General features: G+C 34.2%; 1 protein-coding gene across 1 annotated transcript in view; it reads left to right on the top strand.

Annotated features, from left to right (window-relative positions):
- Positions 1–3,283: 3,283 nt before the first annotated feature.
- LOC131876556 (uncharacterized) overlaps positions 3,284–18,857 on the top strand; it is a 41,196-nt gene continuing 25,622 nt past the window's right edge. The window contains exon 1 of the mRNA XM_059221985.1: positions 3,284–3,421. Within this exon, the coding sequence (XP_059077968.1) occupies positions 3,284–3,421 (138 nt within the window). The remainder of the gene's footprint in view (positions 3,422–18,857) is intronic.

Raw genomic sequence — 18,857 nt, 5'->3', positions numbered from 1 at the left:
TCACTTATGATCTCCAAAAAAGAGGAGAATTCTCATTTAAGAAAACTTTTCCATTCTCATGGATTGAAGGATGTTTATTCTACACTGGACTAGATCATGTGATGAGGAGATGTGTCAGAGAAGATGAAACCTATGACATTTGCATACATGTCATGATGAACCCTGTGGAGGACATTTTTCTTCCAAAAGGACAATAATGAATATTCTCAACACATGATATTACTGGCCCACACTTCATAAAGATGCAATCAAGTACACAAGGAAGTGTGATAGATGTAAGAGGATGGGATGACCAACCAAATCAGATGAGATGCCCCTCTACCCTCAAGTTGTTATCACACCATTTGACAAATGGGGTTTGGATTTTGTGGGTCCAATTGATCTACCATCCAATGGTAAGTCCTATATCCTAGTATGTATTGACTATGTAACTAAATGGGTTGAAGCTAAGGAAATGAAACATGCAAAGGATAATAAGGTTGTATAATTTCTTTATAAGGAGATCTTCACAAGATATGGGTTTCCAAGGGAGATAGTGACAGATCGAGGAGCTCAATTCACATCAACCATTGTTACATCACTAGTTAATGAATACAATATTAGGCATCAGAAATATATCCCTTATCATCCTCAAATGGGAAATTTGAGGTAACCAATCGATAAATTGAGGCAATTATGAAAAAAGTAGTGGCCATTCATAGGAAAGATTGAGCCAATAGATTGTCAGAAGTTGTTTGGGCATATAGAACTACATAGAAAACAACAACTGGTTTTACACCATTTGAATTGTTGTATCCAAAAAAAGTTATGATGCCAATTGAGTTTGAACATAAAACTCTAAGAACTACATTGGATCTAGAAATAAACCTATCAGAAGCACAAAGAGAAAGGATCATGCAGCTCAATAACTTAGATGAAATGAGGAAGGCAACACTTCACTGCACAAAATTTGTGCAAGCTTAGCGGATTAAGTGGTATGATTAATACATAAAAAGAAAATAGTTCCAACCAGGTGACTGGGCTCTTCTTTATGACTTTCGGTATCAAGAAGGTGCAGGTAAGATGCAAACTAGATGGCTAGGACCATATGAGGTAGCATAAGTATTTTCAAATGGAGTTGTTCAACTTACCACAATTGACCCTGTTAGATTCAAATCGCTAGTCAATGTTCATCGCTTTCGTTTATATCACAAGACAACTTCAAAAGCAAAATTCATTGCAAGCAATTCACCAACTTTCTTGCAGCCGAAGGGAGTGGACCAAGTGTCCATCCTTCTGCCTAATACACATGTGCATCAAATCATAATAAAGATTTCCAATTCAATGGAAATCCAATTCTTCCATCATTCCATGCATCCGCCTTCACTCCATCATTCTCTCTCTTCCATCATTCTCTCCATCATTTTGCTCCATCTCATTCTTCATTTATTACTTAAGTGATTGATTGACAAGTACTTTACGCACTAGACATGCAAATCCACTTTATCCGATACATGTGAACAATTACTTCTCCCATAATTATCTTAAATAGTATTATTTTTCATCATGTTCATTAATTATGATATTTGCATAGGATATTTTTCATGCAAACTCCCACCTATGAGGACACATGCCTTAATTTAGGTTGGGGGGGAGGAAGCATACGCCCATTAGTTGTATTTTAGTTAATTTTGAACCAATGATGTGACATTTTTTATCATTGCGCCATCATTTTTCTTTTTCTTGAAGCCCTTTCGAAAAAACTATCTTTATTAATGATTTTCCTTTGTCTTAAATCAGCAAATTTCAAAACAAAGGGTAAGTTGTAGTGTTAGAAAAATCTGAAAAGACCAAAATTCATAGAGAAAAGCAAAATTTACTCTTTCAGTGAAGATAGAACAAGAGGGAGTGTTTGAGAGAGTGATTGCAGGAAAGATGGGTGAGCAACTAATTAGGAATGAACCCACTATTCATGATGTAATCCTACAAGATGATGTTTGTCTAGCAGAATTTCAAAATTATGGCAGGCTAGACTACTTCTTGAAGTTGTAGAGTTTCAATGAAGACATTGCTACAGAATTTGCACAGAATTTTTCAAATGGTAAAGCAATGGTAAAAGGATTGGAAGTAGTAGTCACAGAGAAGAGAATTGTAGAAGTCATAAGGTTGCCCATTGATGGGGAACCATACCCTGCATCTTGAGATGCAAGAACAACAAGGGCAAAATATACTGAATCGGGTCAGGGTGACCCACCACTTGTTGTGGATAAACACGGAGCAATAAGAACATCACTGCCAGACAAGTGGATGCATGCAGTCGTGCACATTTGAAAATATATTACCTATGAGGGTCATCTCTCTTGTCTGCATTTGATTCATTTCAAGCTTTTAAACCACTTAAGCCATAAGAGGGGAATGAACATGCCTAATGTGCTATACAGATTGTTGGAAATCATAGCGGCTGAAACTCAAAAGGTAGGTCCAACTCTGTGTCCCACCATTATTTGATAAAATTGCTAATTGAAAAATATTTATGAGAAGTTTCTGGTATGACATGGGAGTAATTTGAGAATGTGGATCAGTTTAGACCAGAAAATGTGGAACAGAGGACTCAATCTCGTAGGTCTAGAAAAAGGAGGGTTACTACAACCATTTCTAAGGCGTCTACCTCTGGTGTAAGACCTAGAGAAATCCCTCCTATAGCCAGAACAACTATAGTCATTGATTCCTCTAAATCAAAGGAAAGAGGGAACTCTTCAAGCCATGATGGTGACACTCTGCTCCAAACGCCACACCAAACTAGGGAAGCTACTAGAAAAGCAGAGGAACAACAAAAGAAAGTGAAAAGGGGAAAGAAAAGGTTAGGGTTGAGACTCCTGAAATGGAAAAACCTAGCCCTATCGTTAGAAAACAGAAAATTAGAGACACTATTCCTCTTGCAGTCACAGAAAACAGGAAAACCCCTTCAACCAAGGCAAAGTCAGCTACACCAGATGCTGGCAAGATGTCAAGAAAAATCCCCAGGCTCAAAGAAGTAGCTGAAAAAGTCCTAGCAGCCTCGGAGGAAGAAACACGTGATGAAGAGGAAAGCACATTTGAAGAGCATGTATTTGAGGAACGTGCAAAAATGGGGTCAGACCGGCTTGATGTCATTGCAAAGCAAGCATAAGAAGTACCACATGAGGAGCAAGATGAACCCTTTCAACAAGAATTTGAGCAACCACTAGTACTATCATTGAAGCATGCTGCTAGGAAAATTTGGGTAGGTATTCATAGACCCCCTGCATCTTCATGGCATAGTGTAATGATGAAACTGTTGGATGAAATAGAAAAGAAGGATGAAGAAAACCTTAGATTGCAGAAACAAATTGAGGAAAAGGATAATGAAATTAGTGAGAAAGATGAGGAGATTGTTAAATTAAAGAAACAAGTGGATGATGTGGTAAAATTAGTGCCACAATTAATGGAATGCAGAACCCCTCCAAGGGTTTACACATTGCATTTAAAGGAGAGATATCTTTATTTCCAATTTTCTAGGATAATTTCAGGACTAAACCCTTCCATCAAGACTCCTTGGGAATTATTTCAAGTCTACCAAGAATCTCCAATAGAGGTTAATAATTTACTTTGTGAGTTGTACCTACATAATTATGCTATCTCAGATGACCATCAATGGAACCCACTGATGTAGATTAGAGATATCCATTTAAGGGCATTTATGTCCTAGATTTAGAATGAAAACAGTTGGGGTGTGTAGTTCAGATCTTATAGAGAAAAAGGAACTACGAGAACCCTTGCCTCTTAGGGATTAATCTCGTGATCCTATAGCAATGTTTTATGACTAATATCAAGTTATGATGCAGGAGCATTTAGTGGTGTATGGGAAATCCTGCATCGCCCAAAAATATTTCTTTTTGTTGAAGTTTTCTTTAATGTTTTTGCAGTTCTGGATACCCTTTTGGACAAATAAGATATTCCAACTCTCAGAATCGACAAGCTCATTTTTCTAGCCGACTGCTAAAAATAGCAGGTTTTTTATTTGAAGGCAGATGGAGCCCAAAATTTACAATAAGATTAAGGAAGGAAAAATAAGCACATTGGCGAAAGAATAAGGTCAAAATAATTAACGATTTGAAAGTTATTAAAGTTTCAATTTCCCAAAAAATTGAAAAAAAAAATTCCAAGTCAGATTTGAGGCATTAAACAGTGTCGAACGAGCCCAAAATGGAGATAATCAAAAAATCGGATTCTTAAAATATTCTACACTCAGAGAGATTTCTGACACTTCAAATAGTTTGTAAATCCAATTCTTGGATCAAAAGTTATAGTTGCTGGAAGTTGGACAATTTTTCCAAAAGTTTCAATTTTTGAATCTGGTTGTATTTTCATATTTCCAATTTAATGTTTTGGCATTTGTTTGCCAAATGGTAATTTATTAAATTGTAATTTTGGCTCCAAGATGGGAAAAGGATATTTAGGACTCATTGAGGAAACTCGTGAGTTAGTTTTTGGGATATGAGTTTTTGAAGAGTGAGTTTGGGAGTTGTGTTTTTTATTGTAAGGGTTTTCTAGAAAACTCTGTAAGTTGTTGTATTGCAGCCTGTGAGGATTATTCCTCTTATTTGCATGTATGCATGTATTGCAGATAGTTTTCAGATAATAATAATATTATCTCTTGTGTCTCTTTTATTGCAATTTGTTGTGTTTTCTCTGTTTCTCGGGTTGATCCCTCATCAAGTTATGTACAGGCAAGATATTAAGGATAGAGTGTTACCTCTGCAGGAAGAAGACTATTTAGAATATGAACAAGTGGAGGATACTACAGGAAAAATAGTAGCAAGGTACCTTTCACAGAGATGGAATAGCTTGACTCATCAACTAAGGGAAGTTGAGCCAGATTCACTGCAAAATTATTATACAACAAAGAAAAGATGTACCTGGTATATACAACTTGGGAGAACACATAAACATTATTGGTTCCCATTAATATTCCAACCACCCATCATGTTTTGGCCAGTGCCAGACTACATATACTATTGATGTGATATAGCAAAATAAAGACAAAGGTGGAATAGGTTGGAACATAGACATGGATTTTATTAGGACCCTAACTCAGAGGATGCAACCAATGTTTTAGGACAGTTAGTAGTTGGTGACCCGACTAAGGAATTATGATGTTTGAGGACCAGTAAGATCTAAGGTTGGAAGAATGATGAGACAAGTTTATAATCATGTTTTCTAAGGATTTGTTATGATGATCATGATGATATTTCAAACTTTGATACTATTATGACACTATTTACTATGTTATTTCCTTAGAAACTATTACCTTTTGGGCTTAAGTGTAACCTTGAAACAATCTATGATACTAATGCATATGCTATGCAGTTATCTATTAAATGTGCATATGTTGGAAAGAATGTTATTTCAAGATGATTTGGGAAATTTGGTTGTTTGTATGTGCTAACGTGTTTTGCAGGTCTGTACTAAGAAAGTGGTGTTATGATGAAGCTTGCAACAAGGAGCAGGACTCTTACCAACTGGCTGGTTGTTGAAGGAGTCAAGGAATAACCAACGTAGATGAGCTTTGTCTACTTAATGTTGCAAATACCTTCTTAATTAATCATGTACAATCAGTTGATTCTATTTAGGGGCATGTTGCACTATATATCTATTGAGGAAGTCTTATCTAACTTGGCTAAGCGCATGCATGAGCTTCCTTTTCCTCTTTATATGCTTTCAATAAATGGCGCCCTCCTTATGTTGTGGAGTTGGTTTCCCAGTTAGTTAGGATAGTTGGTATTTTTTCTTCTATAAATAATGCTCAAATGATCTCTTGGAAGAGGTTGAACGTTCTATGATGTAAGTTTACTTTAAGCTTTGAAATACAATTTAAGAGCATGTTGTCATATCTTATGTACCTCTATTTTGATGAATAAAATGATATTATTAGTTTTAAGCACTTGTGTTAATATTGGAAGTCTCACTCAAGGGGGGCCACTTTGTGAAAACTCTATTTAGTTATCTTAGTAGTTATTCTTCATTCAGTAGTTAGTATCGTTCCAACAGTTGAATGTTCCTGCAACCATAGAACTGTGCTCTATGTTTGTTCCTGCAGCCAAAGCGGACCGAGTAGTTTCATGTTTGTTGTCTAGAATCTCATTCATATAACCTATGTTAGATTAATATTCACATATTCAGATTAGTTGTTGATTTAAGTTCAATTTCCTTCATTAGTTGTTTACAACATCTCAATTCCATCAGTGTTCTTTGCCTAAGTCTTGATGACCATAATAGAGTCTTAGTGCACATACAATGATAAATCATTTCAAGTTCATGTCCCTAGGTTGATAAGTTAAAAGAACCTCCATAATGAGTCTGATAGCTACTTAGTATGGATGTGTAATCTCTAAGTTGTAGCTTTAAGGGCTTAGTTATTGAACCATTAAAGGAGGCAAACAATTACTAGTTTATAAATATATCTCCTTGTAAAGCTCTTGATTCAAAATCTTATGAAGTATGGACAAGTAAGAAACCTTCTATTTCATATTGAAATGTCAATCTAGAAAGATAGGGGACCAAAAAGTGTCCATGCCACTTTTTGGTCCCATTAAAGACATATATAAGCATGTTATAATACGAGAGGTTATAACAAACTCACATTTTAAAGAAGCAAAAATTCTTCTCTTTCTTCTCATCTCTCTTTACTACCTAATATATCACACTCATTCTCTTCCTTAGAGTATAAGTTCCATTTCAATATGTGTTTATATATATGTATGTATGTATGTATGTATGTATGTATGTATGTATGTATGTATGTATGTGTGTGTGTGTGTACACACATATAGAGATATAGATATACATATATACATACATACATATACATATGCATATACATATATATGTATATATGCGTATATGTATATGCATGTATAGGTATATGTATATGTATATGTATATGAACATACATACATATATGTATGTATGTATGCACACACACACATATACATGTATACGTGTATGTGTGTGTACATATGTATGTACATACATACATACATACATACATATATATGTGTGTGTGTGTGTGTGTGTGTGTGTGTGTGTGTGCGGATATGGATATGTATACACACACACACACACACACACACACACATATATATATATATGTATGTATATATATATTTACATACATACATATATATACATACATATGTGTGTGTATGTATATGTATGTATACACACAAATATATATATATGTGTGTGTGTGTGTGTGTGTGTGTGTGTGTGTGTGTGTGTGTGTGTGTGTGTGTGTGTGTGAATATACATATGCATATGCATACATATATATAGAGATAAAGAATGGTTTCATATCTCTAGGAATTATAGTCCACATTCTAGGTTCTAGAAGATCATATAATTTTTTAGACTTCGCCAAGTTTTAGCAATCACCAATCTCTCTCTCTCTCTCTCTCTCTCTCTCTCTCTCTCTCTCTCTCTCTCTATCTATCTATCTATCTATCTATCTATCTATCTATCTATCTATCTATCTATCTATCTATCTATCTATCTATATATATATATATATATATATATATATATATATATATATATATATATATATATATATATATATACTATTGGATATTGTTGAATTTTGTTGATAGCATGATCTTGTATGGTTGTCATTGATGTCAAATATAGTTATCTAGATGGATGTTGGTCTGGATATGCTTTGTTAGACCTTGGTTATCTGGATGGATGTTGGTTTGACTATGCCTTTGTTGTTGGTTGTGTCATCCTACATTCAGGATGGTCTGAAATGTTTTTGGTGCCCTCCAAATAATTTCTTAATTGCATTGTGGTTTAATGGATCATATTCCTTTGGTTCAGATATGTGTTGAAAGATGTGTTAAGATGGTAATTTGGGTCTCACCTTGGCATGTAGAAATCTGCATGGAGTATTTTGCATTGAAAGTGGTTACATGGCTAACTGGTTGATTCTATCTACACATTACACTTTGTAATGTCCTTTTGAATATGTGTTAGAATGTGTAGATTATTGGATAATTTGTGAAAAAATGTATCCTCCTGGAGTGGACCGATCTAACTATTTTAGGTCAGAGCGGCTTATTTTATGTAATATTGTTTATTCTATTTTGGCCGACCCTCAATTAGGTTTTCAATATTGTATCTCATATTTAAGATGTGCAGATGTATTAATTGTGTGTGGATGAGAAGTGAATTGTGTGAGAAGTGTATGCAAATGATTTGCAAGTAGATTTAATTTTGTAGTAATGCAAAAGTTAGTTTGAGAAGAGCTTTGAAAGTAATGTAGTTTGCAAAACAATATGAAGTGATAGTAGAGAATATAATAGATATTTACGATGATGTTGGTGCTTGATTCAATTATTCAAGGACAATTTTTTGATCAACAGAATCCTTCTCAATTTCAATTCAACTATTTCATTCATTGATGATTGATAGTGAGTCCTTTGGCAATAGTTTGTATCTTGTCCTGAAGAAGTGTTCTTCAACTATGCAAGTCCTCTTTGTATCATGCCTGAGGTTGTGCACCTTATTTCTGCAAGTCCTTCAGGCATTGGTGCTCCTTGGTTGCATGCCTAAAATGTTGTTAACATTGTTATTCATACCATGAGTTAGATTCTCACCGTGGTTTTTCCATGTTTGGGTTTTCCACGTAAATCTAGTGTTCATATATTGATTCTTGATGTTTATGTGTTGATGGTTAATGTGCTATTGTTAAATAAGTTGATCAATAATTGTTTTTGAAGTTTTGGACTGATTGACCCCACCTCTCAGTCTTGGTGGGTGTTCAACAAATGGTATCAGAGCAAGGTTCCTCTTTGGAAAGCTTAACCGCTTGAGGTAGATCTAGAGATGGTGCAAGACTTTCATGTTAAAGAACCAATGTTTGATGGAACAAAATTTAATTATTGGAAGGAAATAATAGAGTCTTACTTGGAAGCATTTCAGAATGGAATCTGGGACATTATTCAAACAGGTTATTAATGCCCTATGAATGAACCATCATCTCCGAATGAGATTAAGGCTCAAAAGATAAATGCAAAAGATAGAAGAATTCTTCTCAGCTATCTTAGTGATGAAGTTTTTGGAAAGATTAAAGAAATGAAAGAAGCTAAGAAAAATTGAAATAAGTTGTGTTATGTATATGAAGGTGATCTGAAGAATCAGCAAGCAAGGATTTTGAACTTGAAGCAAAAATTTGGAGGTTTCAGAATGGTTGATGATGAAAGTGTTGAGAGCTACAAACATAGAGTGAATGATACAATAGAAGTTATCTGAGTTGTTGGTGGAGTGATTGCAGAAAGTGATATCAAACAGATCTTGTTTACATTGACAAAGCCCTATAAATCAAAGAAGTGTGTTATTGAAGAATGTCGTGATCTAAACAACAACACTATTGATCAGCTTATCGGTACATTGTATGCTTATGAAATTGGAGAGATGGAAGATACAAAATCCTATCGAAGAGAAGTTGCATTCAACAATTCAAGGATATCAAGAGATGAACTGAAAATATGTGAGAACTTGGATGAGATTGAAGCAAACTTTGTAATAATATTGAAGAGAGGAATTGGAAAGTACAAAGGTAAGTTGCACTTGAAATTCTTTAATTGTGGATGAGTTGGTCATTATGCTTTTAAATGTATATCCAAGAAGATTACAAAAAAAATGATGATGATAAAAAGAAAAGTAGATATAGAAGCAATGATTTAAAGAAAAGAACAAATGATAGAGACAAAAGAAAAAAAAGTTTTTTCTCTATGGAGGTACATTCATCTAAAGAAGAGGATGCTAAAGACTCAAATGAAGAACCTTTATTTTTGGCTATGTAATAAGTTTATTAGGAAAGATCTGAAAGATCAAAAGAGAAGAATGCACTACATGCTAAAGTTGAACCAAGATCATGGATCATTGATTTTGGATTCTCTAATCACATGACCAAAGAAAAAGATAAATTTATCACCCTAAAGAAGTATGATGGTGGACCAATAAAATTTGCAAGAGAGGAAGTATCTCAGTTGATGGTAAGCATAAAACTAATGATGTTTATTATGTAGAATGTTTAAGACATATAGTTTGTTGACTGTTAGTTAGATGTGCAATATAGGTTATGAGGTTATGTTTACAGAAATTGGATGTATGATAAGAAAAAGTAGAACCAAAAAGTTGGTAGCAAAAGGAATTAGGACAAGTGGAAATTTTTATTACATAAAGGATAGAAGTGGAAATAGATGTTTTGAGTCTAAGAAATGAATGTCGGTTATGGCATAAGAGGATGGGACATGTTAAATTTAATAAAATGATAAAGATCAATGACTTTAAGGGAGTAACACATTTACCAAGGATTATCAAGCCTATTGACATTGTGTGCAGGGAATGTCAATTAGGGAAGCAAACAAGGAGATTATACGTCACATCCATTGGAGATAATTCATATAGATATGTGTGGCCCTACAAGGACAAGCAGAATTGATGGTGAAATGTATTTTATGTTACTCATTGATGATTATTCTAGAATGACATGGGTTACATTTTTTAGAGAAAAATCTAAAGCTTTTGAAAGATTTAAAGTTTCAAGTCAATGATAGAAAATCAAGTTGATGCTAGGATCAAATGTTTGAGATTTGATAGAGGTGGATAATTTACTTCAAATGAATTTGACAATTTTTGTGTGAAATGTGGTATTAAGAGACATCTTTTTTCTCTAACAAATCCTCAGCAAAATGGTGTGGTAGAAAGGAAGAATCGAACTATTATTGACATGGCTAGAACTATGATGAAAGATGCTAACTTGGCTAATGTGTATTGGAAATAAGATATGCATACTATTGTTTACATTCTTAATAGGGTTCAAATAAGAATAAATCACACAAAGGTACCTTATGTGTTGTGGTATGGAAGACCACCTACTGTGAAATATATTAGAATCTTTGGGAGTAAGTGCTATATTAAAAGAGATGAGAACAACCTCGAAAAGTTTGATACCGAAGCTGATGAAGGAATATTCTTGTGATATGCTATGAATAGAAAGCCTTAATAATGTTACAATAAAAGATTAAACAAGATAGTGGAGGGTAAAAATGTGAAAGTATGTGAGGTATGGGATTAGACTGCCCCTAAACCTGTTCAAGAAATTTAATTTGAGATCTTTTTTTCTATTGTAGAAGAAAAGACAACTCTGAAAGGAAGCAATGGAGAGAAACCAAATGAAGCAGAAGAAGAAGACAAATAAGAACTGAAGAAAACAATCAAAAACTTGAAATATTTGCAGAGAAATCATTTAGAAGATTCGATAATCAGAGACAAGAATAAAGGAGTTCAGACAAGAAGAAATGTTACAAAGGTAAACGAACAAACTAGTTGTTGTTTTCCTTCATTCATTGAACCCAAATCATATGAAGAAGAAAGAAAAGAATAAATTTAGGTTAAATCAATGGAAGAAGAATTGAATCATATACAAAAGAATCAAACTTGGGAGCTAGTACCTAGATCGATGGATAAAAATGTGATAGGAACTAAGTGGGTGTTCCAAAACAAACTAACTGAACAAGGACAAGTCACAAGAAACATGACAAGATTGGTATGTAAAGGCTACTCTCAAGTAGAAGGTATTGACTTTGAAGAAACATTTTCCCTAGTTGCTAGGATGGAAGTTATTAGAACGTTTCTTGTGTTTTCTACCTACAGGAACTTTAGACTATATCAAATGGACGCTAAGTCAACATTTTTGAATCGAGAAATGGAAGAAGAAGTATACATTGAAGAGTCAGATGGATTTATACTATCAGATGATTCAAACATGGTTTTAAAATTAAATAAGGAATTGTATGGACTCAAACATGCACCTAGAGCTTAGTACGCTAGACTGGACAAATATTTGTTACAACAAAATTATAGGAAAGGTACTGCAGACAATAATCTCTATTTCAAGGTTGAAGGCATTACGTTGTTGTTTGTGTTGATGATATTATTCTTGGAGGAAGTGGTTTGTGTAAATAATTTGTAGAAGAGATGCAAAAATAACTTGAGATGTCTATGTTTAAAGAGATGTCTTTTTTTCTTGGTCTTCAAGTTACTCAATTGGATGATGAAATCTTTATTTATCAAGCTAATATTTTAAAGAGATGTTGAAAAAGTTTGACATGGAGAATTTTAAACCTGTTACTACCCTTTTAGTTGTTTGATGCAAGTTAGGAAAATATGATACATCTTCGGATGTTGATCAGAACAAGTACAAATCTATGATTGGAGGACTGTTATACCTTACTGCTTCTAGACTAGATATTATGCAAGTTTTGGTTGCAGGATTTCAAGCTAGTCTGAAGCAAACTCATGATCAAGAAGTGAAGAGGATTTCTAAATATTTGAAAGACACACAAGATTTGTCTTATGGTACAATAAATATGGAGATTTCATTTGGAAGGTATATATAGATATTGATTGGTCTAGAAGTGTGGATGACAAGAAAAGTACTAGTGGTGGTGCATTATTTTGGGAGATAGATTGGTTTCATGGATGAATAAGAAACAAGAATCAATATCATTATCCATTTCAGAAGTTGAATATATTGTTGCAACATCTTGTTGTACTCAAGTTTTGTGGATGAAGAAGACTCTTAAGGATGTCAGAGTAGTGTACGATGAAGCTATTCCTATTATGTGTGATAATACTAGTGCTATAAACATTTCAAAGAATCTAATTATGCATTCAAGAACTAAACATATTTTATTTCTTGAGAGAGAAGGTTGCAGAGAAAGAAGTCATATTGAAATACATTTCTACACTAGAACAAATAACAAACATTTTTACTAAGGCTTTGGTGAAGGATACTTTTGAGTATCTTAGGTAGAAGTTAGGGGTTATTGCCCCTTACTTTTCTAACTAGATGCATTTTTAGTGGTACATCTTTCCACAGGGAGACTTAGCACTTATTCTTGTTTCTTGGATTGATGTTGTTGATACTCTCAGGGGGAGAAGTGGTGTGAATTGGTCAATTTGATTTTTCAATGCTATTTATCATTGTTATCAAAGGGGGAGAAATAGTTGTTATGAGATTATTGTTGGGAGAGAGAATTACTATGAGATTATCAGTTTTTCATTGGTGTTGTTGTTTTGGTATTATCATTATTTTGGTGTTGTCATCAATGACAAAGAGAGAGATTGTTGGAGTTTGTTGATAGCATGAGCTTGTATGGTTGTCATTAATGTCACACCTGATTATCCAAATGGATGTTGGTCTGGATATGCTTTGTCAGACCTTGGTTGTTTAGATGGATGTTAGTTTGGATATTCTTTTGGTGTTGTTTGTGTCATCTTGCATTCAGGATGGTGCGAAATGTTTTTGGTACCCTCCTAACATGTTAATTGCATTGTGATTTAATGTATCATATTATTTTGGTTCAGATATGTGTTGAAAGATGTGTTGAGGTGCTAAGTTGGGTCTCACCCTTACATGTGGAGATCCACATGGAGTATTTTGTATTAGAAGTGGTTATGTGGTCAACTGGTTGATTGTATCTACATGTTATGCTTTGTAATGCCCTTTGGAATATGTTTTATCATGTGTAGATTATTGGATCATTCATGGAATGATGTATTGTGATATGTTTTGGTTCCCTCTTTATCCTAGAGTGGACCAATCTAAGTATTTTAGGTCTGGGCGACTTATTTTGTGTAATATTGCTTATTCTATTTTGGTCGACCATCAATTAGATTTTCAATATTTTATCTCATATTTAAGATATGTAGATGGATGAGTTGTGTGTGGATGGGAAGTGAATTGTTTGATAAGTGTATGCAAATGGTTTGAAAAAAGATTTGATTTTGTGGTGATGTTAAAGTTAGTTTGAAAAGAGCTTTGAATGTAATATATTTTGAAAGACAATGTGTTATTACAGTGGAGAATATTAGAGATGTTTGACATGGTGTTAGTCACTTGATTCAACTATTCAAGGACAATTTAATGATCAAGAGAATCCTTTACAATTTCAATTCATCTATTTCATTTGTTGCTAATTGACAGTGAATCCTTTGACAATGGTTTGTATCTTGTATTGAAGAAGTGTTCTTCAACTATGCAAGTCATCTTTGTATCTTGCCTAATTTTATGTGTCTTAGTTCTACAAGTCCTTCAAGTGTTGGCACTCCTTGGCTGCATGCCTAAAATGTTATGAACATTGTTATTCATATTGTGAGTTATATTCTCACCATGATTTTTCCTTGTTTGGGTTTTCCATGTAAAACTTGTGTTCATGTGTTGATGATTCATGTTTATGTGCTAATGGTTGATGTGCTACTATTAAATAAGTTGATTAGTAATTGTTTTTTAAATTTCCAGATTGATTCACTCCCTCCTCTCAGTCTTGCGGGGTGTTCAACATATACTTATCTCTATCTCCCTTCTTTGTCTCTCTACATACCTCTCATTCTTTCCCTATCTCTCCTACACTCTCTGCGTATCTCTATCTCTGTCTACATACCCCTCTCTCTCTACATACCTCTCCCTCCATAGATTTATTTTTCTCTATTTATCTCTCTATATGTGTCTTCTTCCCTCTCTACTTATTTATATATCCCCTCTCCCTCTCTCTATTATCCTCTCTATTTATCTTTATATCAACTCAACATCCCTCTCTCTCTACCTCTCTATTTAACTCTCCCTCTACCTCCTTCCCTCTCTTATTAACTCCCCATTTCTTTCTTTATCTCTCTCCTTATCTCTATATCCCCTCTCTATATATCTCTATGTACCTCTCCCTCCCTTCCTTCCTCTACATAAAGAGAGAGGGAGAGGGGGTAATAGAGATAAGTACAGAGAGAAGGGGAGGCCGAGAGAATTGGTTATGCATGGATGGATGGAGATATGTAGATCTATAGAGGGAGAGACAGATGAGTGCAATGCCAATTTATACCAATAGAAATAAAAAATTAAATCAAATACAAGGTGGTTGGAGTTTGCATCTAATGAAGCTCAAATATGATCTTAGTGTGGGATCATCATTTGAAATCAATGTTTTTCATCCTAGGATTCATACATCGATCATAGGTGCTCAAAATGGATTTTTAAATGAATTTGATTGAGTGTAGATGATTCCCCCTAAATGGATACATTCACCCCTTTATATCCATCACAAGAATAAATGGTCAATCACAATGCAATTATGCAACTTAGAATTTTAAAAATGATTTTGGGTAGGAAAAAGTGTCACTTTTAAAAGTTATGGTTGTTAGGATAACCGGTGGACAACTAAGGGGTTGGGGGGGGTGAATCAGTTGTCAACAGTTTATATATTAATCAAACCACTTTATAACCTTTAACTGAAGCATATAAATATTGAATACTTGAATAGCAGAAATAGATACCGGTAAGCAATAAAAATTAAGAATGAAATGTTGAATTAACACAATGCAACCATACCACATAACACCATGATTTGTACATGGAAAACCCGGTAAAGGGAAAAACCACGATGGGAAGCCTACCCACAGTCAGATGATACTTCTGTAGAAAGTATGTGATATAATAGGGGATTTGCTCATGCAGGAAGGAACACTACCTAGAGTGTACTCCTCATTACAAAGGAGTCTCACCAACTAAAAAGAGGTTATAACCACCTCAAGATAATTGGACAACAATCCAAAAGAATGAATTGTCAGAGATAGAATCTACCATGCCTGATTGCAGTCCCGGTTAAGCTCAATACTGGAGGCCTTTGACCTCTTAAAACCCAATTCAATCACAATTCCCTTAGATACATAGTTTGATAGATAAAGATGCCTTTCTCAGTTTGAGTAATTTGCAAACCTAAGAAAAATCTCATCTCACCAATCATTGACATTTCAAATTCATTCTTCATATTATTAGAGAATTCCATGCACAATTTATCGTCACCTCCAAAAATGATATCATCAACAAATACCTCAATACTCAGAATATCATCATCAGTGATCTTATAATATAAGTTACAATCAGCATTGCCTTTAGTAAAACCAAGCTTCAAAAGATATTTATCCAACCTTGCATACCAAGCTCTAGGAGCTTGTTTCAATCCATATAATGCTTTCCTTAACCTGCAAACTATATCTTTATCATTTGTCAGTGAAAATACATTAGGCTACTCAATGTATACCTCTTCCTCAAGTTCACCATTCAAAAATGCACATTTAACATCTATTTGATAGACCTTATAGTTCTTATAAGCTGCATAGGCAAGAAATAGTCTAACAGCTTCAATTCTAGCTACAGGTGCAAATGTCTCACCATAATCAATTCCTTCCATTTGAGAATGTCCTTTAAAAATGAGTCTAGCCTTGTTTCTTACAACTTGACCATCCTCATTTAGTTTATTTCTAAAAACCCATTTAGTTCCAATAACATTCTTATTTTTAGGCCAGGGAACTAAAATCCAAGTCTCATTCTTCTCTATCTGATCTAATTCATGCTCCATAGCCTATAACCAATGTTTATCTTTATAAGCTTCAATAACAGATGTCGGTTCAATTTGAGAAATAAGACATACCTCTTCATTTTCCAGTCTTCTTCTTGTCATAACTCCCTTGTTCCTATCTCAAATGATTTGATCTTCAGAATGATTTAACCTTACAAACCTTAGTGTCTTCTGAAATTCAGGTTCATTGTTCTGATCATCAGTCACAATTGAATTTTCTGATTGTACCGATGTAACTGTTTTAGTGACTTGTACCAGTTGAGGCATTGTCGGTTCAGTTATGATCATTTCCAATGTTGGTTCCCTGTCATATGATATAGATTGATTTATGTATTGCTCATCCACTTTCACATTAGCGCTCTCCATAATTTTCTGCGATCTTTTGTTATAACATCTATATGATTTTCTTTGAACTGAATATCCAAGAATTGTCCCTTCATCACATCTAGTATCAAACTTCCCAATTGAATCATCCCTTTTGATATAACATTTACTTCCAAAAATTCTGAAATATTTAATAGTAGGTGTATGTCCAAACCATAATGCATAAGGGGTCTTGTCGGTTTCACCTTTGATATGAACTTTGTTGAATGTGTAGACTGTTGCACTCACCACTTCTCTCCAGTAGATGTGAGGCAATTTGGCTTCCATCATCATGGTTCTTTCTACATCCAAAATGGTTTCATTCTTCCTTTCCACTACTCCACTCTACTGAGGAGTCTAGGGTGCAAATAATTGTCTCCTAATTCCATTTGTCTCACAATAACTGTTAAATTCATGAGAAGTGAACTCACCGCCTTGATCTAATCTCAGACATTTGGTTTTCAATCCAGTTTTGGTTTACACCTTAGCTGTAAAGATCTTGAATTTCTCAAAGGCTTCAGACTTCTCCCTTAGAAAAGTCACCCACATCATTCTAGAATAATCATCAATTATTAGCATGAAATACCTATCACCTTGAAAGCTTCTAGTATTTGCTGGACCACATAAGTCAGTGTGAATGAAATCAAGCACATCATTAGATTTATCACGTATACTCTTAAAAGAAGTTCTAACTTGCTTTCCCAATTGATATTCCTTACATACCGAATAATGAGGCTTTATAATATTAGGTATATCTCTAACTACCTTTGTTGAACTGATCTTAACAATACAATCAAAATTAACATGACACAACCTCTTATTCCATAACCAACTCTCATCAATATGAGTAATCAGACATGTCTTATTACCAGTGTTCAAGTGAAAGATATTACCTCTAGTCTGAGTACCAATTGCAATCACCAAACCGGTTTTGTTAATGATCTTGCATTTTCTATCTTTAAACCGAAGTTGGAATCCATTATCCACCAATTGACCAACACTTAAAAGATTATGCTTTAAACCTTCTACATAATAGACATTATCAGTATTATGCTTTGCATCCAAAGAAATAATACCTCTACCTTTGATCAAAGCACTTTATAACCTTTAACCAGAGCATATAAACATTGAATACTTGAATAGAAGAAACAGATACTGGTAAGAAATAAAACTTAAGAATGAAATGTTGAATTAGCACAATGCAACCATACCACATAACACCATGATTTGTACATGGAAAACCCGGTAAAGGGAAAAACCACGGTGGGAAGCCTACCCACAATCAGATGATACTTTTGTAGAAAGTATGTGATATAATAAGGGATTTGCACATGAAGGAAGGCACACTGCCTAGAGCTTACTCCTCATTACAAAGGAGTCTCACCGACTAAAAATAGGTTATAACCACCTCAAGATAATTGGACAACAATCCAGAAGAATGAACTGTCAGAGATAGCATCTACCATGCCTGATTGCAGTCCCGGTTAAGCTCAATACTAGAGGCCTTTGACCTCTTAAAACCCAATTCAATCACAATTCCCTTAGATACTTAGTTTGATAGATAAAGATGCCTTTGTCAGTTTGAGTAATCTACAAACCTAAGAAAAATCTCATCTCACCAATCATTGACATTTCAAATCCATTCTTCATATTATTAGAGAATTCCATGCACAATTTATCTTCACCTCCAAAAATGATATCATCAACAAATACCTCAATACTTAGAATATCATCATCAGTGATCTTATAATATAAGTTACAATCAGCACTGCCTTTAGTAAAACCAAGCTTCAAAAGATATTTATCCAACCTTGCATACCAAGCTCTAGGAGCTTGTCTCAATCCATATAATGCTTTCCTTAACCTACAAACTATATCTTTATCATCTGTTAGTGAAAATACATCGGGCTACTCAATGTATACCTATTCCTCAAGTTCACCATTCAAAAATGCACATTTAACATCTATTTGATAGACCTTATAGTTCTTATAAGCTGTATAGGCAAGAAATAGTCTAAC

This window comes from Cryptomeria japonica, chromosome 6 (assembly GCF_030272615.1).
Source record: "Cryptomeria japonica chromosome 6, Sugi_1.0, whole genome shotgun sequence".
Lineage (NCBI taxonomy): Eukaryota > Viridiplantae > Streptophyta > Pinopsida > Cupressales > Cupressaceae > Cryptomeria > Cryptomeria japonica.
The sequence above is the reverse complement of the archived record's forward strand: the minus strand, read 5'-3'. Positions and strand labels throughout refer to the sequence as shown.